This window comes from Mus musculus, chromosome 4 (genome assembly GCF_000001635.26).
Source record: "Mus musculus strain C57BL/6J chromosome 4, GRCm38.p6 C57BL/6J".
NCBI classification, from domain to species: domain Eukaryota; kingdom Metazoa; phylum Chordata; class Mammalia; order Rodentia; family Muridae; genus Mus; species Mus musculus.
In genome coordinates, this window is record NC_000070.6 from 140784053 (window position 1) to 140810915 (window position 26863).

General features: G+C 53.3%; 1 protein-coding gene and 1 long non-coding RNA gene across 2 annotated transcripts; one reads left to right on the top strand and one right to left on the bottom strand.

Annotated features, from left to right (window-relative positions):
- Positions 1 to 1316: 1316 nt before the first annotated feature.
- Padi3 (peptidyl arginine deiminase, type III) lies at positions 1317 to 26596 on the bottom strand. Its single transcript, NM_011060.4, has 16 exons — positions 26464 to 26596; positions 19415 to 19595; positions 17493 to 17565; positions 16029 to 16090; positions 14853 to 14970; positions 13997 to 14122; positions 12285 to 12463; positions 11761 to 11864; positions 11561 to 11672; positions 9785 to 9892; positions 8926 to 9077; positions 7306 to 7450; positions 7111 to 7213; positions 5661 to 5740; positions 4785 to 4910; positions 1317 to 2582 (listed from the first exon to the last, which is right to left on the bottom strand). The coding sequence occupies exons 1-16, from the start codon at positions 26553 to 26555 to the stop codon at positions 2349 to 2351; spliced, it is 1995 nt and encodes a 664-aa protein (NP_035190.3). The 5' UTR covers positions 26556 to 26596; the 3' UTR covers positions 1317 to 2348.
- Gm52482 lies at positions 3709 to 5659 on the top strand. The gene is made up of 3 exons (XR_003955158.1): positions 3709 to 4541; positions 4765 to 5161; positions 5524 to 5659. It is a non-coding gene; the product is annotated as a predicted gene, 52482 (long non-coding RNA).
- Positions 26597 to 26863: the final 267 nt, after the last annotated feature.

A 26863-nucleotide genomic window follows, 5' to 3' on the forward strand; every position in this document is an offset into this window, starting at 1 on the left:
CAGGGACCCAGCTGCCAACAGGGGGAAAACTTTTTTTTTGTTTGTTTGCGACAAGTTTAATGCATTCTTGGCTGCTATCTAGCCAAGAATGGCCTTAAAGTTCTGATCCTCCTGCATATGCGTGCTAAGTCTGCACTGGTGAACTGTCATACCTGGCTTATGCGGTGCTGGGACGGAAGCCAGGGTTTCCCGAGTGCTATGCAAGCTCTCTGCCAGACAGCTACGTCCCTGGCTTGCAATAAATAAATAAATAAATAAATAAATAAATAAATAAATAAATAAATAAATAAATAAATTTCTTGCCTCATTTTCTGTTTCTGTTTGTTTTCTTCTGGGAATGTAACAGTTGCCCCTTCTCTGGATAAAGTAGACTTGACTCTGGGAAGTAGTTGTCTAGCCAAGGACTACATTTCCTAGAGTCCCTTGCACCCAAACATAGCCAAGAGCAACCAGCTTTATATTGGGAAGAGCCTCTGCCCCTGGGCTGGAAAGTTCAAGCTTCAGGGTAGGGGATGCCAGGTAAAGACTGAGGGATGCTGGGAGAACCGGAGGCCAGGTCTGCATTGGTGTGTAAAATATGCACCTCAGCCCCTTGTTTCGGGGTCTGAAACCAAATGTGTGTGTGTGTGTGTGTGTGTGTGTGTGTGTGTGTGCGTAACATGTATGTATGTTCCCACAGAAGCCAGAAGGGGGCACCAGATCCCCTGGAGCTAGAAGTATGGATGGTTGCGAGCCACTAGGCTATGAGTTTAACTCAACGACTGCTGGTCCTTCGGGATAGCAGTAAGCTCACAGACCGTGGAGCCATGTCTTCAGCTCTCAGGTGTGCTTCTGATCTCCCCCCACCACCCCGAGCACTCAGCATGTCTCGGGGTTATCTTTAACAAAGACTCCAACGCTGACTACATCAAAGCCACCACTCGTGGTTTGATCTGAGCCAAGATCCTTAAAAACCAGGCAGGTGACAGTGTAAAGTTGTATCTGTCCCTTTGCTACTGGCAAAGGGACACACTCAGAACTCCTACCCCAACACTGCAGCCCCGGCTCCGGCCCCAGCCCCAGCCGGCCGGGTCCCTGACAGCTTGCCCCGTCCCTGAGTCCCACATCCCAACCGTAGGTTTGCTTCTCACTAATCTCATCCTGTCTGTTCGTGGATCCCTGCCTCATCCTGTAGCCACACTAATGCATTCTCACACAGTTCCCAAATCCGGGATTATTAAGCCTCAGCTTCCTGAGAAGCCAGGCAAGCAAATTCACCAGTTGCAAGAAACCCCCTCATTCTCATCACCAAAGAAAGGCCAACACCCAGGGCTTTTGTGCTTCTGTTTATTTTTTGGCAAGCTGGACTCACAGAACACATCTTGAGACAGCCACGCCCCTCCCTTCTCCCAGTATGTGGAGAGGTTCAACTGTCCCACTGAGTCCTGCCTCTATGGCAACCTGCAGGATGGCTGTATAGGCAGAAAGCTCAGAGTTAAGTCAGCCAGTGGTCTCTTCTCCTGTGCAGAGCCCCCAGGCCAGCTGAGCATCCTCCTCGAGATGGGGGCGACCCCCAGGGTCGGTCCTGTCTTAGATTTCTCTGGGAATCCAGTTTTCCTAACCATCAACAGCGCTGCCCCCCTTCCCCCTGCCCCCAGCCGCTTCACTTCAGAGAAATTTCAAGAGGATTTGGACAACCCGATTCCTGGGCATCAGATGATGGGGAGCTTGTAAGGCTAAGAGATACCTGCCATCCCAAAAGCACCTAGAGGTACCCACTGTGTGACAGCTCAGTAAAGGCCGGTCCTGGCCGGGAGCTTGCAGTAAGAATGATGGTCACACTTGGACTTGAATGGACCCTGGGGTGCTTCCTGGGGTAGACTCTCTCATGTGGAGTAGTCTACTCGTACAAGAATATGTAAAATTGTCTGACTTTAAAACCATCCCCTGCAGGGCAGGAGACAGTGGCCAAAACCAAACCCCTGGGCCTTCCACCATAGGAAGTGCAGGCCAAGATGCTGACAAGGTCAAAGCCTCTAGACATCCGAGTGGATTTACCCACAAACAGAGGAGTTTGTGGGGATGGTGTTTAAAGCTATCGCCATGGGTCACGTTGATCCCCATGAGAGTCTGGTAGACACAGGGCCCTTTCTTGGGGACACCAAGAGGATTCACGTCTGGGATCTGAATGAGTGGCAGATAAAGGCAGACATTTCAAGAGAAAAGGCTTCTGAGGGGCTTGGGTCACCCTGGGCATTCAGTCTAGAAACCGGGGGTCTTTAGCTGCTTGTTGTTCTGGGGTCTGTCCCAGTCTCCATCTGCCAGGCGGACACCCCATCCTGGGGGGAGGGTGGGGGATGGGTGGTGGCTCAGGGCACCATGTGCCACCACTTGAAGGCGAAGGGCTCCCGGCGCACGTTGGTGCCACAGTGAACCTCCCCGTGCAGCATGTGGTATGGCGTGAAGTCATCGATGAAGGTGCAGTGCAGACCCAGCGGCTCCAGCAGGGAGCGCACCTTCTCCTCCAGGCAGCAGCGACCATTGATGATGGGCCCGAAGGGCTTGGGGATGCCCAGGTGCTTGCCCAGGACCAGCATATTCACCTGTGGGAGGGTGGGGTCGGATCAGAGGCGGGACCTCAGCATCGCCTTCCTACCCTGGAAGCCCCAGGAGAATCTGGGATTATCTTCAGGCAGCTTTGACTATGTCTGCTTGCTCATTCCTGTGTTGGGATAAGAAACCTGGCTGGAGAGAGCCAGTGAATCAGATACCTGCAGAGGGACCAGCACAGCCCAGGCCTGTGACTTCCCCAGCCACTGTCCCCATCACTGGTGGACTGTGGTGGCGGCCATGTTTGTGCAACAGAACCCCAACCTCCTAGGGTATCTCTGATTGGGCCAAGTTAAACAGCTGACCAAGATGAACCAATCAGATTCTCTCTTCTAGGAAGTTAGAGTTGACATGGGGAGTCTCAGTCATTGTCTTTGCAGGGCCTGCATCTCATGGCCATGTTCATTGAGGTCATTTGAATGAAAATGGGCCCCAGAGGCTCATATATGTGAACACTTGGTTCCTAGCTGGTGGAACTGTTTGGGAAGGATTAGGAGGTGTGGCCTTGTTGGCAAAGATATATCACTAGGGTAGACTGTGAGCTTTCAAAAAGACCACACCATTCCCAGGTAACTCTATCTGCCTCCCACTGGGGGATCAGAGGTCAACCCTCAGCTACTGCTCCAGGGCCAAGCCTGCCTGCCTGCTGTGCCTGCTGCTGCTAAGGACTCACCCTCTAAAACTGTAAGCCCTCCTTAAATGTTTCTTCTATACGATTATCTTGATCATGGAGCTTTGTCACAGCAGTAGAAAAGTCACTAAGACATTTGTGTCTGTCTGCAGACCAGCAAAGGAGAGAGTGCGGCAGAGGGAAAGCCAGCAGAGGAAAAGCAACAGATAGAAATGAGAGAGCTCCAGGCCACGCTAGAAGGCTTGCTGCAGCTGTCCCCACCCTCAGATGTCACAGTGCCCTTGTTGTCAAATCTCCATCTGGCTGAGCCAGCTTGGGTGGGCCTCTGTCTCTAGCCAACACAAACCTCAAGCCCTTGCACAAACTTCCGGGAGCATGTGGATTAATCACAGGGCCACCCCAAGCATGCAGGAAGGAAAGGGGGTGGGCAGAGAAAGGCTTTGCAAGCCAGGGCAAAAAACCAGAGGGGGAAGGAAGGGGGGGGCGGGTCAGGGTTAGGGTTGGTGGATACAGGCTCAGAGGACAGCTGGTGACCAGGGCAGCAGAGGCGAAGCTATACTTTCATCAAAGGCGCCTCTTCTGTGCAGCCCTCCGGGATTATCCTCCTATCTCCTCCTATCTCGGGTTGGCTGCACTCTGTCTGTCTGTGAGCTGACCCCTTATCCCTTCACCATACCGAGTAGTTGGTTGGGCATGTCCTCAGAGCCACAAGGAAAGGTCCCCTCACTGGAGAACAGGGACTGTTCTTAACGACATCTGCTTCTGTGTGGGATGATGGGGGGCCGAGAACTGGGAGAACAGAAGCAGCCAGACCCCCTCAGCTCCTGGGTGATCCTGTACACAGGATCCTGTGCAACTTTTCTTCACGCCACGGATATCAAATCTGTCCCTCCTTCCGTGAGCAGCCACAGTTGTCAGCCTGGGCACCCTGGGACCCTGATTCTCATCACCGCCACTCCTGGTCACCACAATTCCACACATGATGGCAGTCAAATGTCTCCCCCCACCCAGAAGTGAGACTCAGAGTCTAACTGAAGAAGCCCAGGTGTTGAGGTTATGTCTCTTGCTATGAACTGTAATGCTAAATTTTGTACCTTAAGGTCTATCTAGGCCTACGAGTGGTTTCTCATACTTACCAGCTTTTGTTGTGCAAACCTTGTTCCTTAATTTAAAACCACTGGTTAAATACAAATGGCTACAGCCAATCACTGGAGGTAGGAGGGTTTTGGAGTTACCTGGGTGGCCGTGGAGAGCAGGGGGGAAGAGAAGACGCCATGGGATAAGGGATTGTGAGACCTGGCCATGAGGGCTGGCCACTGGGGTAAGGGCAGCCCAGGCAGAACATGGCTGGTTATATCTCGGCGTAATTGACATAAGAGCACAGAACGGGAAGTAGACATAATAGCTTAGAGGGTAGATCTGTGCCCAGCTCTAGTGCTAAGGCTTATTATAAATAAAGTTTTGTGTCCTTTATCTGGGAACAGAAATCTCTAAGGTGGACTAGAGATCGCCTATCCATATTGAACATTTACCACAACACCCAGGTGCCGGGCGGGGAGCTCACCAAGTCGGGGAAGAACGCTACTGCCTTCCTCTTCTCCGTCTTGAAGAGCTGCGGGATGTCGATGATGTCACCCTCCGCCAGGCCCAGCTCCCGCTTCAGTACCTCGCGGTTCCAGTCGATACAGCTCTGGTAGGGAGGACAAGGGACCGCGCTGGAGAGAACCTACTGGTGTGGCTGAGGCAGGTGCTCACTCCTGCCTAGATCCCACCCTCCATGTCCCGCTCTTACTAGCTAACACTGAGTTAACCCTAGATCATACCATCCTAGACCCAACTTTCGAGAAAGCATTCCATACATGGTTGAAGAGTCACCTGTCCAATAATGTGTGTGCAGTACCCATGCAGGCCAGAAGAGGGCAGCGGATCCCCAGGCCAAAGGTAAAGTCATTTTGACTTCTCCATGTCCTTCAGTTCTATGATCACCCTACATTAGGCCATCCAGGCTGCAAGCCTTGCTGTTTTCTCTGGATCTCCTTCCTCTTCCCTCCACACTCAACAGTGCTATCCCAGTCTGGCCCCACCTGCTCCCTTCTCGCCATCTCCCCCACCTCCCCTTGAAGGCTGGCCTCTGGCCTGGTGGGATGCAGTGTCTTTGCCCACTGATCTGCCTCCCGTTTCCTCTTCTCTTGTGTCTCCACAGTCCCAATTGCAGGGGCACAACAGACCCCATCCTGATGCTCCCAGCCCTGGCTACCTCTATTCCTTAGATGCCCAGGCTAACCCACCCTTAATTCTCCCAGGTTAAAGGAGGGTCTGGGCCTGTTTCAATCTGACTGACCTTTTGTGAACTGCTGGTCCCAGATGTCTGCCCTTGGCCCTGACTCCAGCTCCATCCACATCTCCCACCCACAACCCCCGCACCCCCTGGCCTTTGTACCTGTGCAAACTTATTAAAGTTGATAAGGCTCTGGTTGTTAAGAATCTGATTGATGGAGACGGTCTGGACCCGCCTGTCGCCTGTGAAAGACACAGAGAGGCCTGGGGAGGGGGCGGGGGCGAGCACAAGGCGGCTCGAGGGCCTCTCGCTCTGGGCACCAAAAGGCAAGTTTGTAGCTGCTGGCTTGGTTGAGTCAGTGACCCCTAGGTTGTCCTGGGGAGGGGGCGGGCAGCATCTGTGGGAGCTTAGCCTGACCAATGGGCACATCTGGAGGAAGAAGAGAGGCTGGAGGGGCCTAGTTGTGGGGTGCAATGAACTCCAGTGGTTTAGAGTTCACTGGAGGTGGTAATCACTAATTGGGGTTAGCAGCTGTCCAGGAGAACCTGGTAGGATTCCTCTTTCCTCAGCTCCGGGGTGTGTGGGAGGGATGTGGGGGAGTTGGGTCTGTTGATGGCGCTCATCCAGGGCTAGGGTTTATGGGTTCACTAGGCAGTGAACCAACCAGTCCCAGCCTACAGGCTTTGGCTTGCTTTTTTGGAGACTTCAGGCCTGGCTCTCCTGTCTGCCCAGCGGAGGCCATAGAGACAGGGCTGGCTAGAGAGGGGCTATAGGAGCCAAAGGTGTCCAGTCCTCCCAGCTGCCAGCAAACCAAACCCTGATCATGAGGCCGAAAGACAGCGCCATGGTTCTCCTGAGTCTGCGGAACTCTGCGAGGGATGCCTTGTTACCACCCTCTGACTGACAACGGGGCCCCAGAGCGGTCAGGTGACTTACACAGCTTACCCAAGGTCACACAGCTGTGGCTCTCAGCCATCCTATTGCTGCAACCCTTTAATACCCTTCCTCATGTCCCGGTGACCCCCCCCAACCATAAAATTACCTCATTGCTACTTCATAACCGTAATTTTGGTATGTAACAAATTGTTACCTATGAATTGTAATGTAAATATCTGATATACAGGATAGCAACCCACAGGTTGAGACCCACTGTCGTAAGCACTGGGTTGGGGGGAGGGCACCTGAGGGCTAGGTGCTTACAAAGAGTTTCTAGACCTTCCTTGAGCCTGGAAAAGGTAAGGGCATGAGGGCTAGGCCAGCGATGGAGAATCTGGGCCTCCAGCTGCTTCGTAAATCTTTTAGACTTCATTTAAAAACTTCAAACTTCAAACTCAGCCACCAAAGAACACTAAACCTGTGCCCGGGACCTTCTGAGCAGAGCCCGGATGGGACATACCTGGCCCTCACCTTCTCCATACCCTGCACCTGCCGTAGCCCCGCCCCCACCATAGCCAGTGGCCACCAGTGACGCAGGGCGCCATGTCAGGAGGAAGCAGTTGTGAAGCAGTTTGGGGTTACCGCCTAGCTTGAACGCGCCCATTCCTTTCAGAAGCCATTGTGTGCTCGATTCAGGAGAGAGATCGTTCGGGAGGGACTTGACAATTTTACTCACCAATGACACCCTCGAAAAGCAGGGACCGGCCATGGCCCCACTTCTGCTTTTCCTGGAATAGCCTGAAGCAGGCGCCAGGGCTGGCCAGGAGGAGCCGGAAGCCCTGTGTGTGGAGAACAGGCACAGCTGAGCTCATGGACGCACGTGCCTACCGGCCCCTAACCCTAGAGGCCAAGGCTTGTCTAAGGGCCTTACCTTCCCGTCGGGTGCAGGGACGAAGCTCAGGAACTCATCCACGTGGCCCACAGCCAGCCAGTCCACAAACAGCTCCACCAGAGGTTGCACTTTCTGGGCATGGAGGAAGTTTCGCACCACCTGGGTCACTCTGCGGCCTCTCGACCTGGGCCGGGGTTAGGAAAAGACACCAAACTCAACACACACTCCACAAGAAAGAGAATGGCCAGACAGCAGCTCTCCGGAGTATCTGACTCCAGAATGCCCTCCCAGGCATCGCAGCTCAGACCTAGCATTCCAGCAAATCTAAGGCCAGCCCAGGATATATAGTGAGCTACACAGTAGGACGTCAATCTTTTTTTTTTTTTTTACGAGACAGGATTTCTCTGTGTATCCCTGGCTGTCCTGGAACTCACTCTGTAGACCAGGCTGGCCTCGAACTCAGAAATCCACCTGCCTCTGCCTCCCAAGTGCTAGGATTAAAGGCGTGCGCCACCACGCCCGGCTAGGATGTCAATCTTAAAACAACATGTTATTTTATAAACAGGAAAGATAGTTAGTGCACTTTAATAATTCACCCAGGGTGGGCTCCACTTAGCACAGGCTAGATACGGTGAGTAATGACCACCTCAGAGCCACCCATTCTCCTGGACATGACCACCTCATCTTTGGTCTCACATAGCTGAGGAGAGTTAGCTCACACCTCTCTTGCTGCAGCCTCAGTTTCCCAGGATGTCAGTGGAAGGGACACAAGCCTGCCCCAGCAGGTCTCACGACCCGCCTGCTTTCTGTTTATGCATTTGCACCTATCCATCTTTTGCCTTCTGGCAAGGAATTAATGACGCAGTCCCAGGGTCCCCTCTCAGGCTCCACTCCCGATCCATCTATTATTGGATCCTTTCTGTCCTAGCAGTTTTGTTGAACTTGATTATAAATATTAATCTCCTTTCCCAACATCAGCTAGTGTCACATGCAGAAAACCCCACCTCTGTTTGGATGTGTATACATGTACATGTGTGCGTGTTTGTGCATGTGTGTATATGCATGTGTGTGCACATGCACAGGTGTGTGCATGGATGTATATGTATGTGCGTGTGCATGTGTGTGTACGTGTGCACATGCACTAGTGTGCGTGCGTGCATATTTGTGCGCACATGCACAGATGTGTCCATGCATGTGTGTACATGTGTGTGCATGCATGTGTGCGTGTACATGTACATGTGTGTGTGTCTGTGTGCGCGTGCACATATCAAGGCTACTGTCATCTCAACTTACAGTTTAGTCAATCTCTCTTCTGCTCTCAGAAAAAGACCCAACATTGGTCATTTCCACTCTAGCATGAATGAGCTTTGACTTAGATGCTATGTTCCTCTCCGCTCTCAGCTGATACCTTCTCTTATCTACCTTATGTCTGTTTCACAATCAGGACCTCAGTCTAGCCAGAGTGCTCCGTGTGTGACTCAGCCTCTCTGGGCCCCTTGTAAAGGAAAGGGTTGGACTTAACAACCTGTTACATCCCTGTCCGCCCCAGCCTGCTTCTGACTTTCCCGGGGAAGCACTGGAGAGATCGCCCATCCCACGCAGGACTTCCCTGCTCTCCTTCCCCGCCACCACCCTTAGCCCCCAGAGCCTCTCTCTCACCCAGGCAGGTTGCCCCCGATGAGGATTCTCCCCAAGGGATACTCCTTCCCATTGGCCACCACGGGTGGGCTGACCTCCAGGTTGCCAAAAGAGTCCAGACCACTCACAGAACTGTCTTTAGGTTCCCGTGTCACATAGCCGAAATCTAGACCCTGGTGGGGGAAACTGAGTCAGGCAGGAGCAGAGTACCAGGAAGAGCCTGACCGCTTGTGATGGGCCCTCTTGTCAAGTCCAGGCTCAGGGGACTTCAAATTCTGAGCAGTGGTGGTCTCCCCTGGTGTCCCTCTGAAGGATTCAGACATCAGTGTGAGTACCAGTTGGGTAGCCAGCAGAGAGCCCAGCCCTCATGGAGCTGAAGGGGTCTCCCCTCCCTCACTCAGGGGCATTCACTGTTACTCTGCCTATTATAAAAGGCAGCATACGATCACAGCACCACAGGCTCCTTCCCATAGGCAGCCATCGAGGTGACAATGACAGGCTTTATAAATGCCTGGGAAGGCATCTCTGCAGTTGAGGAAATAGAAGCCCCGAGAGGGATGTAAGTCTGAGAAGATCACACAGCACGTGATGCATACACCCGCCCCCTCGCACCCCCACCCACCCCTGATCAGCAAATAAAAGCACACAGTATGCCATCACAGTTGAAGCACAAATAAATGCGTATTTTAGCATATGTCTATCTCATATAACGTGTGGCATAGACTTGCAGCAAAAGGCCATTCATTGCCTCTTTACAACCATCCCTGGCCCTCTCTCATACAGTAACTGGCCAGCCTGCCGTCTCCCCTACAGAACAAGCGCTCCTCCCTGTACTTCTGGGTGGTCTCTGTCCCCAGGGATGCACCGTCCCCCAACTCACCAGGATCCTTTTGTAAGGGAAGCCCTGCAGCTCTCCGTTCCTCGGAGAATCGAAGACCACCGGCAAGGTCTTGTGTGGCGCCTGCACATACCCCAGCTCCATCTCATCCTGCCGACAGACAGGGAGAGAGACCGCATCTGTAGACAGCCAGCAGCGCCCCCAAGTGTTGGGCCCTGGGCTCTCAGGGAGGGCAGCTCCTAGTGGTGGGGCATTCTCTGCCCTTGGAGGTGGGGGAGCCACAAAGAGAAGGGACTGAGGACTTGGGTTGCCTAGAAGAGTCACAGGAGTAGAGGACACAGTTTGGGGTGTGAACACAGGTTCAGGGTGGCTACAGGGGCAGATGTAGCATGGCCAGTGCTTGATATGCAGGCCACCTACCGACCATGCACCCATGCCTATGGCCTCCATACTTGGTCAAGAAGGCAGAGGTGCTGAGGGACCTGAAGCAGGAATGTCTCCTCAGAGTTCATAAGGAAACAACGGCCCAGAGTGCATGACGTCACAGCAGGAGAGCGGCCCACTGTATGCCAGGCCCTGGGCTCCTTATGAACCCGGACTCCACTGGTGTCCACGACTCATCCATAGAAGACACTGTTATCATTCACGTGATGCATGAGACCAGAGAAGGACAGAGGAGACTGTTTCTTCAAGGGCACACAGCCTGTCTGCCAATGGCAAGAACCTAAACTCTGGCTGTGTCTCTCCAGGATCCTTCCCATAATCACCGCACGGGGCTAAACCTAGCCTCTACCTAGACTCTCACAGCTAGAGTCTAGCTGAACTGGAAACTCCGTAGCTTAGCATCCAAGGCCTTCCCCTCAGCACTTGTCCCTTCCCAGAACCACTGCCCTGACCCAGGGAGCAAAGGAGGCTCTACCTCCTGCCTCCTACCTCTGGGCCTTTGCACACGCGGGTCCTCCGCAGGATCTCCCCAGCCCAGCCCACCGGACGCTCGGCAGTTCCCAGCCCCAGCACTGCCTCTGTCAGCATGGTGGCCTGGGTGTTCATTCCATGATCTCATCAACAAACACCCAGGGGTGACTGAGGCCACAGAGGATGCAGTAATGCTATGCAGAGCCTACGGGGGTGGGAGGAGGCCTGGCAAAGAGCAGGGAATGTTCCCAGCATTCCCTATGGGATCTAGTCCAGCTCACGCAGAGGCCCCTTCCCTAGCCTCTCCATCCCGGGCCTTTTCCTTAGAGGACCCTCCTCTACAGCATGCCACTAGAAACCCAAAACCTTGGAACCAGTCCCCTGTCTCATCCATTTCCCTTGCAGAAACAGTAAGGCCTCCTCCGGTCCCTCCGACATCCAGTACCCCGGTAAGGATACCCTGGACTCCAGGGATCCTGTAACAGTTATTCTCCATAGCGGGTCTTCCCCAGCCCCATGCTATTGGCATGTTGGACCAGATGTTCCATGTGGGGTTTACCTTGGTACTGAAGATTTAGCGACACTATGGGACTCTACATGCCAAAGGCCAGTCCCTCTCCTGACCCCATGTAACAACTACACTGTCTCCATATGCTACTTAATGTCCCCCTGTGGGACAAACTGCCTCTTAGCTCAGTTGCTGCATGCCGTGTGTGTGTGTGTGTGTGTTTGAGAGAGAGAGAGAGAGAGAGAGAGAGAGAGAGAGAGAGAGAGACTTCTGCACCTCACCCAGCAGCCTGCCTGCTTGGGAAACTTTGGAATGAAGACTCTGTGTCTGGCATCTGGGAGAGCCCTGGGGTCTCCTGGGTACTTCCCTGTAGGCTGGTATCCTGGGTAGCGTACCTGGATCCAGCGGTCGTTCCGGTTCTCTGCCTGAGGACAGATGGTGAGTTTGCAGCCCGCCTTCCTAGCCAGCTCCTCCACGGCTTCCACAAAGCAGGTGTTATTCCTCACCCTGTGAGCAATCGGGGAGCGAGGAAGGACTCAGAGCCAGGGCCCGGGAACAGAGATGACTCGAAGGCTAGGGCTCCAGCCAGACTTACCGGCACACGTACACCTCTAGGGGTGGCAGGGTGCTGGGTGTCATGATCCAGGGGGCCACCCGGAACACTGCTGTGTCGGTGAAGATGGGGGTCTCGGAGAAGTCCTTTACAGGAGGACCAGGATAAAGAGGGCTGGGCGAGAGTTCTGGATTTCTGAACCCTCTCTAGGGTCCTCAAGAAATCCCCTGGTTTGGACTGTGGATGTAGTGCATCGGGTAGAGTGCTTGCCTAGCGTTCGCCAAGTCCTGGGTTCTAGCCCCACCACCGCATAAAAAGGCAGCGCGTGCCTTTATAAGCCTAGCATTCAAGAGGTGCAGACAGGAAGGTTAGAAGTTCAAGGTCATCTTTGGTTATGGACTGAGATAAGACCAATCAGGGCTACAATTGACCCTGTCTCCCTTGGCTTTTTCCAAAGGCTGGAGATGCCCAGTAGGGTCATGAGGGAGTTTGAGGCCCTTATCTCTACTATGCCACATCTGTCAAGAATGGGCCATTTGTCCCATGCTCTGCTTGGCCAACCTTACCTCATTAGAATCATCCAGCAGAGTGACATGGAAGGAAATGAGCCCTGGGAAGCCTGCATCCGGGAAGGAGAGGCCCTCCACGAAGAAGCGCTCCTCATAGCCCTTCAGGCGGGGCACCTCATAGGACATCCTGTCTGGGCCCAGAACACACTTATAGGACTCACAGGAATCCTCGGGGCCTACGGGAAGAAGAGTGGCCGTGACTCTTGGGCTGCTCAGAGAACGTGAAGGGCTCAGGAGAGCTGAGCATCCTCTGCCTGGGCCTTTGGGAATGGTGGGGAGGGGCGCTCTTTCCTAAGAGACTAGGTAATGTTTCCCCCAGCCCAGCTCATTGCTTCTACCCACCTACAGGAATATGCAGACAGGCCCTGCAGAGGCAGTCTGGCCACCAGGAGCGCTTGCTGTTCCTGCTCCCTGTGCTCACAACTACCTGCAATTCTAGCTCCAGCAGATCTGGTGCCCTCTCCTGACCTCCCTGAACACCTGCACACATGTGCAAAACCCACACCTTCGTGCACATAAATTAAAACAAATTTTAGAAACTATGCATGCATATTTCATTAAGAATGAAGGGGCACTGGCCAGCTTGAGCGTGGCTGAGCCCGGCTCTGGCAGGCCTTGCACTTCTCCCCCATTCCCTCTGCCTTGCCAAAAACCATTAGATTACACTCCTAAAGCTAGCAACCAAGGTCTCTTTCCTGTTTGGCCACATTCTCCTCCTGAGGCTGACTACCAAGGTCCAGCTATGGAAGTACTGAGGTCCAGCAATCAAAAAACCCCCTTTGGCTAACCCTAATTGATATGCCCAATTAAAATTAAACACCTCATCCTAACATGGGGGGGTCCCCCTTTTACCATTATAAACCACCATTTGCCTATGGGCCACATTTGTCTCCTTTCTATCCAGAGACAGTCCTTTGTCCCTCAGGGACAAATACCCTTTCACCCTCTCCCTGTTCCCTTAACCTTCTTCCTCACCCTCTACCTTGTCTTTGTCTCTTATTCCCTGACTTCCATCCCCCTGGGGCAAAGATATCTCCTTTGTGCTGATAACTTGGTCTTGGGGGTCCTGAGCTGATAAATTTCCTTTCAAAGAAGCCCCACTCCAACTATGGGTGGCAGCCCACATCCTTAATCCCAGGATTTGGGAGGCAGAGGCAGGTGGATCTCTGCGTTCAAGGCCAGCCTGGTCTATAGGTGCCAAAGTTACACAGAAAAATTCTGTCGGGGGTCAGGGACAGGCAGGGAGAAAAAGAAATCCCACTTCAGGGGTGGGGTGGAGAAGCCCATTCTACTGGCTACAGGGATAACAGCTCAGTCAACAAAAGTGCTTGATGGGTAGGCATGACAAGCCACCCAAGTTCTGTGCCCAGAAGTCTGGTTTAAAAAGCTGGGCATGATGGCACATGCCTTTAATCCCAGCACTCAAGAAGCAGAGGCAGGCAGATCTCTGTGAGTTTGACACCAGCCTTATCTACAGAGAGAGAGAGTTCCAGGACAGCCAGGGCTACACGAAGAAACCCTGTCTTTGTGGTGAGGGACTCTGTCTCAAAGGAGACAATACCTAAGGCATGACACCTGAGACTATCCACTGGACCCCACACTACATGCACACATGCACACACACTCGCGAGCACACACACATATCCTCAGAACCCAAGCTGAGAAGCCCAGCAGCCCACAGCAGGGAGACAGAAGAGGCAATCACTCACCGCAGACATGGAAGACCCGTGCCCGCTCTGCATCACAGCTGGAGGTGTGGAGGATAAGCCTGTGGTCCTCAAAGAGGGCTTCGGGGCCCTGGGTCCGTAGGACCATGACGGACATGTCTTCCAGATCTGCGTAGGCAGACAGGGGCTTTTGGTTGACAGCTGTTCCACAAGGGCACTGGGTGGGTGTTGGAGGCTGGGGATCCTAGCCTCAGCTCATGGAGATACTAGAATTCATTGATGCGAACAACAGAGGGGCGTGTATACAGACATTGCCCTGCTTGTGTCTTCTTTGCAGCCCCTGTATCCTCATCCTGGAGCAGAGGTGAAGCGCACCTGGGCATCTCACTGGGCAAGCCATGACCCTTCCGGTCTCCAGAGGATGCTGTTCACTTTAGAAGCCAGCTTCTTTGAGCATCATGTAGGGACTCCCTCAATCGCAGTTAGAGATTTATTGGGAAGGGTCTGAATTTGGGGTTGGTGGCAACAGACTCAATGTGCAATTTGGAGGGGGGGCACTCCTGATCTGTGAGCCTCCCCTCTAAACTGGGGTAACAACACTTGCCCCCATGGATGATTAAAGAAAGATCTGGGGGGAGGGCCTTGCACATAATAGGTACTCAACCAATGCTGTCGGCCACTTCTCTCCAGCAGGAAGAGAACGCTGGGTGACCTGGAAGCAATGAGTACCACAAGCACAGGGGACTGTGGAGAGGCAGCTGGGCTCTGAGGAATACCATGATAAACTCTGCCTCGCCCTGGTTCGACTTCAGAGTCCCACCTGGGGTAGGGACTCCTGTCGGGTAACTGAGGAGGGACCCTGGGTACCCAGAGACTGGGGCTGCCCCAGCCCACTCACCTTGCAGGCAACGCACATATTGGTCACAGTTATCTTGGGCATTAGAGTCGACATTGTCCCGATCACAGTTCACCAGCAAGATGGCTCCGTACCCATCAGGCCCCCACACCCACTGCCTCTGTCAGTGAGAAAATACAACTGGCAACAGGGCTCCAGCAGACCCAGGGTGGACCTCCTACTCAGTACTTCCTGGCTAGCCTCGGGAGCCTTCGCCACATCTCGGGAGGAATCCACCTTCACTGAAGGAACCTCTGTACAAGAAGCATCAACAGCACCCCAGAGCTCACACCATCAAGGTCAAAGCACAAGGCTAGCTGTTATGGCTGGTTGTGAGGTGCCTCCCTGGCCATTATGGGTAACTTCTTGGCTCCTCTCCCATCATCTCCCACCCAAGCCCTTTTCCAGCCAATGGAATCCCTCTGTCCCTCACCCTTCCCAACGCAGCTCAGTCATTCCTTCCAGGAAGTCTTCCTTCCTTTCAGCCCACCTTGGCCTCTTTTAAACCCACAATGCATCAGCGCTACCAAGACCACATAAAAGACCGTTAATAGTGTCTTGTGCAGCAGGCTGCTCTTTCTGCCAGATCTGGTCCTCACATTTATTACCTGTGAGACAAATCTGCTCCCTGCCTGTGTTTATCAATAAAGTTTTATGAGAACACTGTCTCATGATCAGTTTCCGCACTAACTGGCTGCTTCGATGCAGTATAGGTCACAAAGCCTAAAACATTTATAACCTCACATTTATTTTTTTATTTATTTTAGTTTTTCAAGACAGGGTTTCTCTGTGTATCCCTGGCTGTCCTGGAACTCCCTCTGTAGGTCAGATTGGCCTCAAACTCAAGAGTTCCACCTGCCTCTGCTTCCCAATTGCTGGGATTAAAGGCATGTGCCACCATGGTCCAGTAAGGCATCTGTCTGTCTGTCTGTCTGTCTGTCTATGTAAAGTTTCATAACCCTTGACCTAGTTTATAAGCCTAGAACTTTCTCATCATTCAAGGACAGGCCAGGGCTGGGGCCCCATATTATGACCATGTTTGATGATGACGACCCCAGCCATGCCTGCTCCCTCTCTGGCTACCCTCTCTGGCTTCACATCAACTGGGAAGAAAGGGGACACTCATAATGGCCTCGCCCCTCTGACCTGGTGCACAAGAACTTCATCCCTACTGCCCACCTTATCCACGAAGCTCCTGTCCTGCCGGTCCGCACAGTTCATGTCACAGTCTAGGGTGATGTCTGTTGGGGAGGCAGCAGCAGGTGAGTCCCCATGATAGACCATGGATAGCATCTGTCTCAGTCAGCAGAGCCATTCAGAGGTTGGGGCCGTGGAGTTTCCCATTCTTGGGCAAGGGAGAAGGGTGTGTGTGTGTGTGTGTGTGTGTGTCTGTGTGTGTGTGTAGGGGAGGGTCCCAGTAGGAAGCTTTCCTTGATGGCCACCTGTTCTGAAGACCCAAAGCCCTTGTGTGGAACACAGCAGGCACTGAGCTCAGGTAACTCAGGGCAGTCTTCATTGATAGGAAGTCCCATCAGGATGCTCTCAGCTCCTCGGGAAGTAGCAGTGAGCTTGGATTTTGGTGTCAGAAGGACACAGTGTAAAGGTGGGCTCAGCCACCTCGCTGGACAGCCTGAGAAAGGCTGCCTTGGCGTCTACTCTCCCGACCCAGACCATCTGCCCAGACTTTCTCACTGGAAACCAGAGGGCTCTTAGAATGCATAGGGCATAAGGGGTCAGACCCTGCCTATAAAATGGGCTTAGTTTAGTTCTTAAAGGACAGACAGATAGACAGACAGAAAGACAGACAGACAGGCAGGCAGATGCCTGGGGTGCTTTCATTCACCTACCACTGTGACAGGAATGGTGGAATCTCACCACCATGCCACAAAAAAGTACAGGTGCCCAGGGACCCCCCAACCACAGAAAGCCGGACAGACCACACGCATAGCTAGCTACACGTGCTCAGTCATATCTTCCACACGGAAGATAACCCAGGGCAAGATAGTGTCAGAGTCACCTGGCACAGTGGCTCACATCCTGGACTCCGTGGTTGCTGCTTCTTTGTTACTGTACCTGGTTAGGTGTGTGTAGTGATTTTTTGGTTTTGAGGCAGGGTCTCCCTCTGTAGCCCTGCCTGGCCTGGAACTCACAGTGTCCAACTTTTATGGCAGAATCTCTCACTGAACCTGGAGCTCAACGATTCAGCTATCCTGGCTAGCAGCAAAGCTCCAGGGTCTCCCGCTTCCTCCTCCCAATCCTGGGATATACGCACAGGCTACCATGCTCTGGTCTTATCTGGGAGCTGGGGATTCGAACTTAGGTCCTCTCGCTTGTTCAGCAAACGCCTTAACCACTGCGCCATCTCCCCAAGCCTTTCTTTCCCTGTGTTTGAATTTTCTAATGTAGGTTTTCTTTCAATTAGAAAAATTAAAAAAAAAAAGTTTGGAGGGGGAGGGGTGTGTGTTTGTGTGTATGTGTGTGTGTGTGAGTGCATGTGTGTGTGTGTGTGTTTGTGTGTGTTGGTTTGTGTGTTTATGTTTTTGTGTATGTTCTCCCAACTGCTTCTTTTACACAGACACTGGTTCAGTTCATCCCCAGACCTTCCAGGACTCCCGGCCACACCCTCAGCCCCGCCCTGCTTACCCACACAGGTGAGGTAGAGTACTGCATAGGCCAGGGGCAAATGCTCTCGGCTGGAGTGGTAGGCTATCTGAACCTGCAGAGAGACATGCACAGTGTCACCTGTGGACAAGCCTGTGGGACCTGGTGGGCAGGGACAACCTCTGTCCCCATGTCAGCTCCCCTTAAGTTCCTCAGGGCCACTTATCCCCACACCTGGGCACATCTGTAGAGTGGGCACCATTTGTCCTGGATCCACAGGGACCTGGATTCTAGTCCTACTAACAGCTACCTGGACTTGAGCTCAACATCTCTTAGCCAAGGTCCCGTGCCTGTCTGAGCTGCCTCAGTTTCTCTGGTCCTTCTGATCAGAATTGGAGACCTACACAGCCCCCATTTTGCAGGTAAGAAAATCCAAGAGTCCTGCGTTTGACCATCCCGACCGAGTTTGCCACTCACTGATCACAGAAGCTTGCGAGCCCTGCGGCCAGCTTGGTCCAGATCTCACACCTGTTATCGTACCTATCCTGAGCAGTTTCTGACCTTCTCTGGGCCTCAGTTCCTTCAACCATAAAGTGGCAGATAATAATGGTTTCTACCCCGTAGGATGGGTTACAGCTGTGTGGATTAAAGAGGCAGAGCATGCGGGGGCTCATCACGGTTGCTCAAGCCCAGCTCCCAAGCACCATTAAGGGTGAGGACAGAGGTGGTGACACTGGGAAGTTGGGGACATTGGGAAGCTGGTAGAGGCAGTTTAATCACTGACTCTTTGACCCTCCTCTCCCCAGGACATGCCCTGCAGACACCTGAGCCATGCTCTGACGTCTCCTACTTCATCTGGGTCCATAGTGTTAGGACCCTGTGGAGGCCACCTTACCTCTCTGTCTGGGAGCCCCAAAATTCTGCACCAGTATCTCAAAGGGTGGCGGAGGAGGGGAGGAGCACCTACAGCCTTGGAGTCCTGTGGAAGCCCAAGCACTCAGGATGGGAGGGATGGGAGGGATGGGAGGGACCTACACAGCCCCAACGTTCAGAGCACCAGCTGGGGCTTCCACAGCCTGGCAGGTCCCACTGCCTAGTCCTAGGGACCCTGTGATCCTCACCAACTCAGTTCCTCATTAGGACTTGTGACTTCAGATAAGCTACACCCCTTCTCCGCCTCAGTATCTTATTCTGAAGAGTGGGTTTATTGAGTTCAGGACAGGAAGAATGGGCGGGGAGGGAGTCAGATCCTGATGTGTAGGAGTTCTTCCGTTCCTTAGCTAGGTGGGCTCCAAGACAGCTACTTGGTGCCCCACATAGGGGAGGGGGGTCTGCCAATGATAGATGGGCTACCCAGGGCTTAAAAATGGTCAATGCTTCTTAAAGGGCTAGTTCCCCCAAAGCATTGCCTTTGATACTAGAATATCTCCCTCATGACAGGTCCTGGTCCCCATCAGCCCTTCAAGGGAATGTCACCAGAAACAAGCTCAAAGGCCACCCATATCTTGCTTTAAATCTCTCCTAGCTTTTAAATGGGGACAGGAAGAGGGCGGGAAGAAGAGAAGTGAGACCCATCCGGGAAATATCAGCTCCCGGATCTCAGTTTACCCCTGTCCCTGCTCGCTCCTCTACTGACAGCAGCAGACCCCACCCCTATCCAAGCCCCTCCTTGCTGATATGGAAACTGAGGCCCAATACAGCATGGCTGTGCTCACTTCTCTCCTCATGGGAGCTGGTCAAACAGCAGATACTCAGGATCCATCCCCACCCACCCTGGGAAGGGGACTGGAATGGCCCCAGTCTTCAGACTGGCACACAGAGGTCTGAGAACACACAGCCAGCACTTGTAAGTTGTAGAATTGGGGTTCACACCCAGCAAGTTGGGCCCTTGGGTTGAGTGCTCCCCCACGGAGCTGTGGCCACTCTAGAGGAAAGATGGGATGCAGGGCCAGGGGTGAACTCACATGGCTGTCGTTGAGGTCATTGCTAGGGGAGTTCATGATTACAATAATCTCCAGGCCCTTGTTGAAGCACCACCGCCTGGTGTCAGCTCGCTCTCGGCTCCTCTCCATGCTGGGAGACACATAGATGTCCACTCCCGGTGTCCCGTAGACCTCAAACATGTCTGTGCCCTCAGGAACCGCCCTGAGGAGAGCAGGGAGTATGGGAAGGATGAGGGACTTCCTCAGACATGGGAGCTCAGGCATCAAGTCCTCCTTCAGGAAGCCTTTCCCAACTACCCGAGCCACTCACAGCAAGCTCTGGGAAGACGGAGATCAGATACCACACAAACCCTTGCGCACTCTCACACCTAAGTGCTGAGATTCCAATGTCCCTGGTGATCACCACCAGGCTCATCTGGGGCTGGTGATCACACACACACACACACACACACACACACACACACACACACACACACACACACACACACACACACACCAGAAAGACTCAGAGAGGTGAGGGAAGGCAGACAAGGTCTGTGCATGGTGGTGCACGCCTTTAACTTGGGTGGCAGAGACAGGTGGATCTCTTGTGAGTTCAACCCCAGCCTGGTCTACACAGAGTTTCAGAACAGCTAACTACACAGTGAGACTCTGTCCCAAAACACAACAGATGGCAGGAAGGAAGGAAGGAAGGAAGGAAGGAAGGAAGGAAGGAAGGAAGGAAGGAAGGAAGGAAGGAAGGGGAGGAAGGAAGGAAGGAAGGAAGGAAGGAAGGGGAGGAAGGAAAAAGGAAGGAAAGAGAGAAAGGAAAGAAGGAGGGAAGGAAGGAAGGAAGGAATGAAGGAAAGAGAGAAAGGAAAGAAGGAAGGAAGGAAGGAAGGAAGGAAGGAAGGAAGGAAGGAAGGAAGGAAGGAAGGACAGGCTGGGGGCTTGAGCAGAGAGGAAGTGCTCTCTCTTGGACCCCAGGAAGCACCTTAGCCCCAGTAACCCGGGAAGCTGCTCAGATTTCTATAGTAGGCCCACCGCCATGTTTTTCCTCTGTCCTGTGACCACCATGAAGGGCCAAAGGGCCTTGACAGCTTCCTGGTGTGAATGGAGTCCTCTGGCTCCGAGGCCCCAGTCACTCAGCTCCCCTGGGATCTTCCCTAGGCCACCCTGTGAGTTTGCTGGGAGTCCCTCAGGTAGCTGGAGACAGCCTGGCCAGGAAGGACACACAATGGCGGTGGCTGTCACAGGCATCTGCACCACAGCCTGGGCAGAGTCCTGGGTTCAGTGGTGCCAGGGCTGGGGTCAGCAGTTGGGTGGCTATCAAGCCGGGTCCCATTTCTGCCAGGTGACCTTGGCTAAATCACCTTGAGTGTGGGATAATGACACACACTTGGCCAGGCTCTTGGGAAACTGGGAGGCTCGAGTGTATTTATAGCCATGAGAAGCTTGGAAGACTCCTGACGAGGATAAGGAAGGTGCTATTAAGATGAATTATGGTGCAGGCTGCAGGTGGATGGAGACAGCTCTGACGGCGAGCTGGGCGGGCGGTTGTGATGCGTCTGAGGAAAAGGGCTTTCACACTGGAGCTTCCAGAGTTCCAGTTAGGCTGCAATGGCTTGATTCCCGTCTTATCCTTGTGACGTAGGAAGCCCGAAATAGTTCTTGGGTGGGAAGAGAGGTGGCATGGCAAGGGGATTGAATCCTGAGTTTTCTGCAGTCAGGAAGCCTGGGTTCAAGTCCCAGCCCACCACTCACACCTGGAGGGAGGGGTGGCACGTAGCCTCACCAGTGTGGCAGCCTATCCAGCTGTCATGATGGAGCTGGAAAGAGAGGCTGTGTTATCTTCCTGTTGGGGCAACTGAGGCAGCCAGAAGGTAAGACTCCAGACCGCCATCCAGGGCTGACATCCCAGCATGGAAGCCAAGTGTTAAGATGGCCAGGATGGAAGGAGAAACTGGGTCACGGGCAGCAAATTCCCGTTTCCTGGAAGTTAGGGAGTCCCCAAAATTTCTCTGGTGCAACACTCTTCCTTAGGCCAGGCCACCATGGCTGACAGCGAAGCAAAGCCCATACCCTAGCTTCTAGATGGCTTCTTCTCGGCCATGAGCCTAAGCTGGCTGAGTCTGTTCACATCCCTCCCTGATAGCTTGAGTGTAAAGTGGCCAGCGAACACGGTAAGGTGATCAACTTTGCAAGACCCAGGGCATGTTTTCTGGGACGTCGAATATCCAGAGCTAAAACCCAGGCAGGGGCTGGTGAGACGGCTCAGGAGGGAAAGGGACTTTCTACCAAGAATGACCAGCCGAGTTTGATACCCAGGAATACGTGGTTAAAAAGAGAGAGAGAGAGAACCGACTCCTGAAAGTTGACGTCTGACCTCCATGTGCACTCTCTTATGCCCCCATAAATAAATAATAATGATTAATAATAATAAACTGGACAGTGCTTGAAAATGGGGACAGCTCATTTATCCTATGGGTGGCCAGTCCCTGGAACCTGTGCACTAAGCTCCCAGGGCCAGTGGTGCTGCAGACACCTGGCCATCGAGCCTTTCCCATGGCTACTGATGCACTAGACCTATGGCAAAGGGGCTGCTTAGGAATGCTGGCCCTGATTCCCTGCCGGTGGCACACGGATGACTTGGGGTGAGACTACCCGGTCTTGGTACCCATCAGCCAGCTCTTCCTCGGCACCCTTGCCCCCTACCCACCATGAAGATGACACATTGATTTTGGCAAATGAAGCTGCCCCAGTGTGAGGCGCACACTACCATGTCACTTCAGGGAAACTGAGGCTCAGGGGTGACTTGTCCAAAGTCAAGCCTCCTGGTCTGGTGGCTTAGTTGTCTTGTTCTCACTCCCGGGCAAAGCCGACCTGGTGCCTCCCTTCTTCAGCTACAGTTCTGGACTCTAGAACAAAAACTGCTACTGAGAAGTTCTGTTAGTTAAAACAGAATAAAATAGCAGCCAGGTCCCCTCAGCGCTGGCCTGAGGGGACAGAGACCCCAGACAGAGCACAGTCTTTGAGAGGCAATTTCAATGAACAAGGGCCCCAGCTCCCCCAGCACGGCTCACAGAACTAAGCTCAGAGCGGTCAGAGGAGCCTAAGCTGGCTGGGGCTGTTGACATCCCTCCCTGATAGCTTGAGTGTACAGTTGTCCGGGCTGCTCTGAAGCCTCAAAACAGGTGCTTTCTATGCCAGCGTCTTCTAGGAAACTGAGGCCCAGGGAGGAGGAGCCAGTGGCTCAGGATGATAGTACAGCCTTGGAGACACCGAAGACCCAAACTCAAGGCTTTACCTGGCTGTATAGGGCATCTCATGGGTGCCGTGAGCTATCTGCCCTCTCAACTAACAATGTTCAAGCCCCTCAACTAATGAGCTGGGGTAGCTTTTTAGTTTGTTTGTTTTTGAGGAGACCCAAGCACAACGGATGGCAGGGTGTGTGTGAGTGTGTGTGTGGTTATGACACACAGAATTTCAAATGTACTAATCAAGTGCTTTATCACTGCAAGAAACCCCCAGCCATGCCCCACCTGAGATTTGGAGGTGAGATAGCTTGATCCACACTTTATTCTGACAGGGTCTTATGTAGCCCAGGCTAGCCTTGAATTTTTTTATGTAGCCAAGGATGACCTTGAACTTCTAATTCTCTTGCTTCTATCTCTTACATTCTGGAATACAGCCTTAAGTCAGCATATGTGGTCTTTACAGTACAGGAATCAGAACACCCACCCGCAGCCTTGTACATGCTAAGGGAGGGAGTCTTCTAGCAATGGAGTCCCAGACCCAGAGATCCTTCTACATGACACAAGGTGCAGCTGGGGTGGAGACACTGCAGAAAGGAGGGTGCCACCTCATGGCTAGGTGTGGTTGTAAGAGACACCTGCCCAGAGAAAAGCTTCCCTGGGGAAGTCTACACAACTTCCTGTTGGTGAAGACCTCCCTGGTGGGACAGGGGTCTCCGTCATGGCCGCCCACCTTCTGGATTTTCCGCAGCTTCTGGGGCTCGCTCCAAGGGGACTGGGCTGGTTTAAGAGAGCTAAGAAGCACGTGGCCACTCTGAGACTACTGCAGCCATGCAGACAGACCACACCTGACTCTTCCCAGGTCTCCCAGATGTCGACCTGAACACGCAAGGGGCCCTGAGCTTCCCCCAGCCTCACGGGACCTTGGGAACTGGGTTCCCACTACAATATGTCATGGGCTTTTTGGGTCTCAAGGCCTGGTTTCTATCTTAACTTGCTTCCTTAAGCTGGTTAGATCCTTTCACCCACCGGACCTCAGTTTCCCTATTCAGAAGAAGGGATGGGTGAGCTCCAGCAGCCACCACCGGGCCAGCCTGGGGACTGCTTTCCACTCTCATATATGACACATTATAAAGATGACAGCTGGGCCAAGCAGCCCTAGGGAACAGACACCTAGATGTGAGTCACATGTTAGGAGAATGTCTGAAGGTTGCTTTCAGCCAGCCTTCTTGTCTCATTTCAGCCTGCAACTGTGGCTCTTCCAGAACTTTCCTTCTTCCCAGTATGAACCAAACTTTCTTTCTCTGCCCCCAGGGCTGAATTCTCAGCCCTGAGAATGGTCCTGGGGTGGATCTTTGGATCTTTCTTTCTTTCTTTCTTTCTTTCTTTCTTTCTTTCTTTCTTTCTTTCTTTCTTTCTTTCTTTCTTTCTTTCTTTCTTTCTTTCTCTCTCTCTCTCTCTCTCTCTCTCTCTCTCTCTCTCTCTCTCTCTCTCTCTCCTCTCTCTCTCTTTCTTTCTTTTTCCCCATTTCTCCATCTCCTGGTCCTACCCAGCTGATAAACGGCAGGTTTGGGAACACTTGAGACTTTCCCCAGACTCAGGGCAGAGCCATAAAATAATGGAAATGATTTCTGTGCATGTTAGCATTGGCTCTGCGCTCTGTAGTCTACATGCCATCTCTGCCCTCCTCCCAGGTCTCTCTGAAGAAAGAACCAAACAGTTCAGACGGCCTCATGCCTCTCTACCAACTGGCTACGCCACCTCTGACAGGTTAGTTAACCTCTCTGGGTTAACCTCTGAGATGGCGAGGCCGCTGTGGTAAGCTGGGGCATCTGGGTAAAATACTCAAGACGACGCAAGCCACCAAGAGCCCACTGCCCAGTCACATCACTGGTTCATCACATTACAGAGCCAGAGGCAGAGTCCCCGGGGAAAGAGCGTCCCAAGATGAGGCAGCTGGGAAGTACCAGAGCCAGCGCTGAGCCACCATCCTGCTGCTCCTGGTTTGTAGGCTAGGGCTAGGATCCGGGAAGAATACCCTAAGATGTCCAGTCTTGCTATCCCCTTCCAAGACACAAGTCGCGGGCTGTAGAGATGGCTCAGCCATTCGAGGCAAGGCTCACAACCAAGACACAGGTCATCTCTGCAACCCTCACTGGACAGCGCCTGGCCGACACTAGAACAACCCTTCACTTCTGAGCATCCCCAGGACGGCTGTACACCAACGCTCAAAGAAGCCCATGCCCCGTGAGTGTGATACTCTATTTCCCAGGGGGATTGGCCATCACTATGTGCAGAAATCCTAGAAAACACCAAAGCCCTGCCACCACCCATGACTGCCCCATCCCCAGTCTTCTTGGTGAATCCCCATCATGGCCCTAGTCACTCAAGTTACCCCCAGCCCAGCGGCTTGCCTCCCACCCAGCCCATCCTCCACCCTCGAAGGCACCTCTGAGAGGAGCAGGAGAGGGAGGGGGAGGAGAAGCTATCCCCAGCTCCCTGGACAAGTCAAACCGGAGATATATCTACCCAATGGGCACAAGGCAGCTGGGCAGTGAGTCACCCCTATGGGCACGCAGCCCTGGAGCAGGCTGTGGCGCCAGGCAGCATCCATCCCACTTCCTGTCCTGCCCGAATCTTTGGAAGCTAAAGCTACAGAGACTCCCCTCTGCATATCTCACAGTCCACCTACCCGCAGCCAGGAGCTAGCTCCTGGCATGCAGCTTATCTCGGACTTGGTTATCTCCTGTGACTGGCAGCTCACTCCTTCCCTCCCTACCTCAGACCCCAACCGATTTCACTCCACACTTGAAACTCTTACTTCTGGATGTTTGTTCTCAAAGGGTGTGAAACTTTGGCCCCTGGGGCATACCTGACAACGTCTGAGTTTTGGCTGGCCCAGCAGGGTTGGGAGCACTGTCGGCCCCTGGCAAATGAAGACCAAAGATGATTCTCACAGTGTTACAGTGAGTGGCACAGTCCCGCAGGGACTTCTGGTGGCCCAGTGCTGAAGCCACATCCAAGATGGGGGCAGGAAGGTCTGAGAGGTGACACCCTGATCCCTGCATCCTTGGAATCTCCTCAGCTCAGTCTCAGAGCTGGGACTCAAAAGCCTAAGAAACCAGCCCCGGTCCTACAAAACCCCTAGCCAAGCCACCCTGGCCCACAGCAGCCACAGCGCATAGGTGATGAGTGACCGTGGATCTGAAGCCCTGGGGCTCCAGGGGCTGGGCAGCTAGACACGAAGTCCTTAGTAAGTCTACAGTGGGCTCAAAGCTCAGCTTTGCCTCCAGGTGACATGGGCTAATGGCTCAACCTCTCTGTGCCACCACTGGTACTTTGTGAACATCACCTGAGATAGTGTTAACGTCAGGGCTCTTGTCAGGGTGGAGTCTGAGAAACTGTGACCAGCTCTGGGGACAGAGCTTGGCACCTTAAGTGCTAGGTCCGTGAGTAGATGTGGCCTTTTAAGAAATGACTTGATTCTCCCTGTGCTCATAAGGGGTTGGAGGATGAGAGTTCAGGTCCCTTCCCTTTCTTGTGACCAGTCTCTTCTAAGGACCCTTAAACCGAGAAATGAGCCCATGGCCCCAGAACTGTCTAAGTCCAATGTACGGAGCTCAGCTCTGCCTGGATCCTCAGGTTCAAAAACCCTGCTGGGAACGGGGCTGACTGCAGGAAGGACCCACGCTTCCCACAGTGGGCAGAGGTTCCCAGGTTAAGACTACAGATGAGGCACCGTAGGCCCAGCCTGTGCCCTGAGGAACACAGCTCCTAGCCGTGAAGGCCCACGGACTCCACACGACGAACCCCAGACCCTCCAGAACCAACTCTTACCCATAAATGTCCACGATGGTCTCAACCCCTGCCACACACACAGCGCTGGTGGGGTGCTCCAGAGACACACGCACAATCCTCTGTAGAGACATGCCGGCCTAGGATGGGGGCTTTGGCCACCAAACCCAGCACTAGCCAGAGGTCCCCCAGGATGTGCCTTTAAAGTACCCAGCTCCGCCCCTCCAGCTCAGGGCGCAAGCTTATTGGCTCTAGCTCTAGAAGCCCAGCCTCTTCTCAGAGGCCAAAGAGCCAATCCTCTCTTCAGGACTGGCCGGAAGGGTTCTGATATTTGCATATGAACCTGGGGCTCCCACCCCAGGGCACCCAAGGAGTTAATTTCTACCTAGAGAGAAAACAAGTCCCCACAGGTGCTTGGCCAGCACATCTGGGGTGGTTAGGG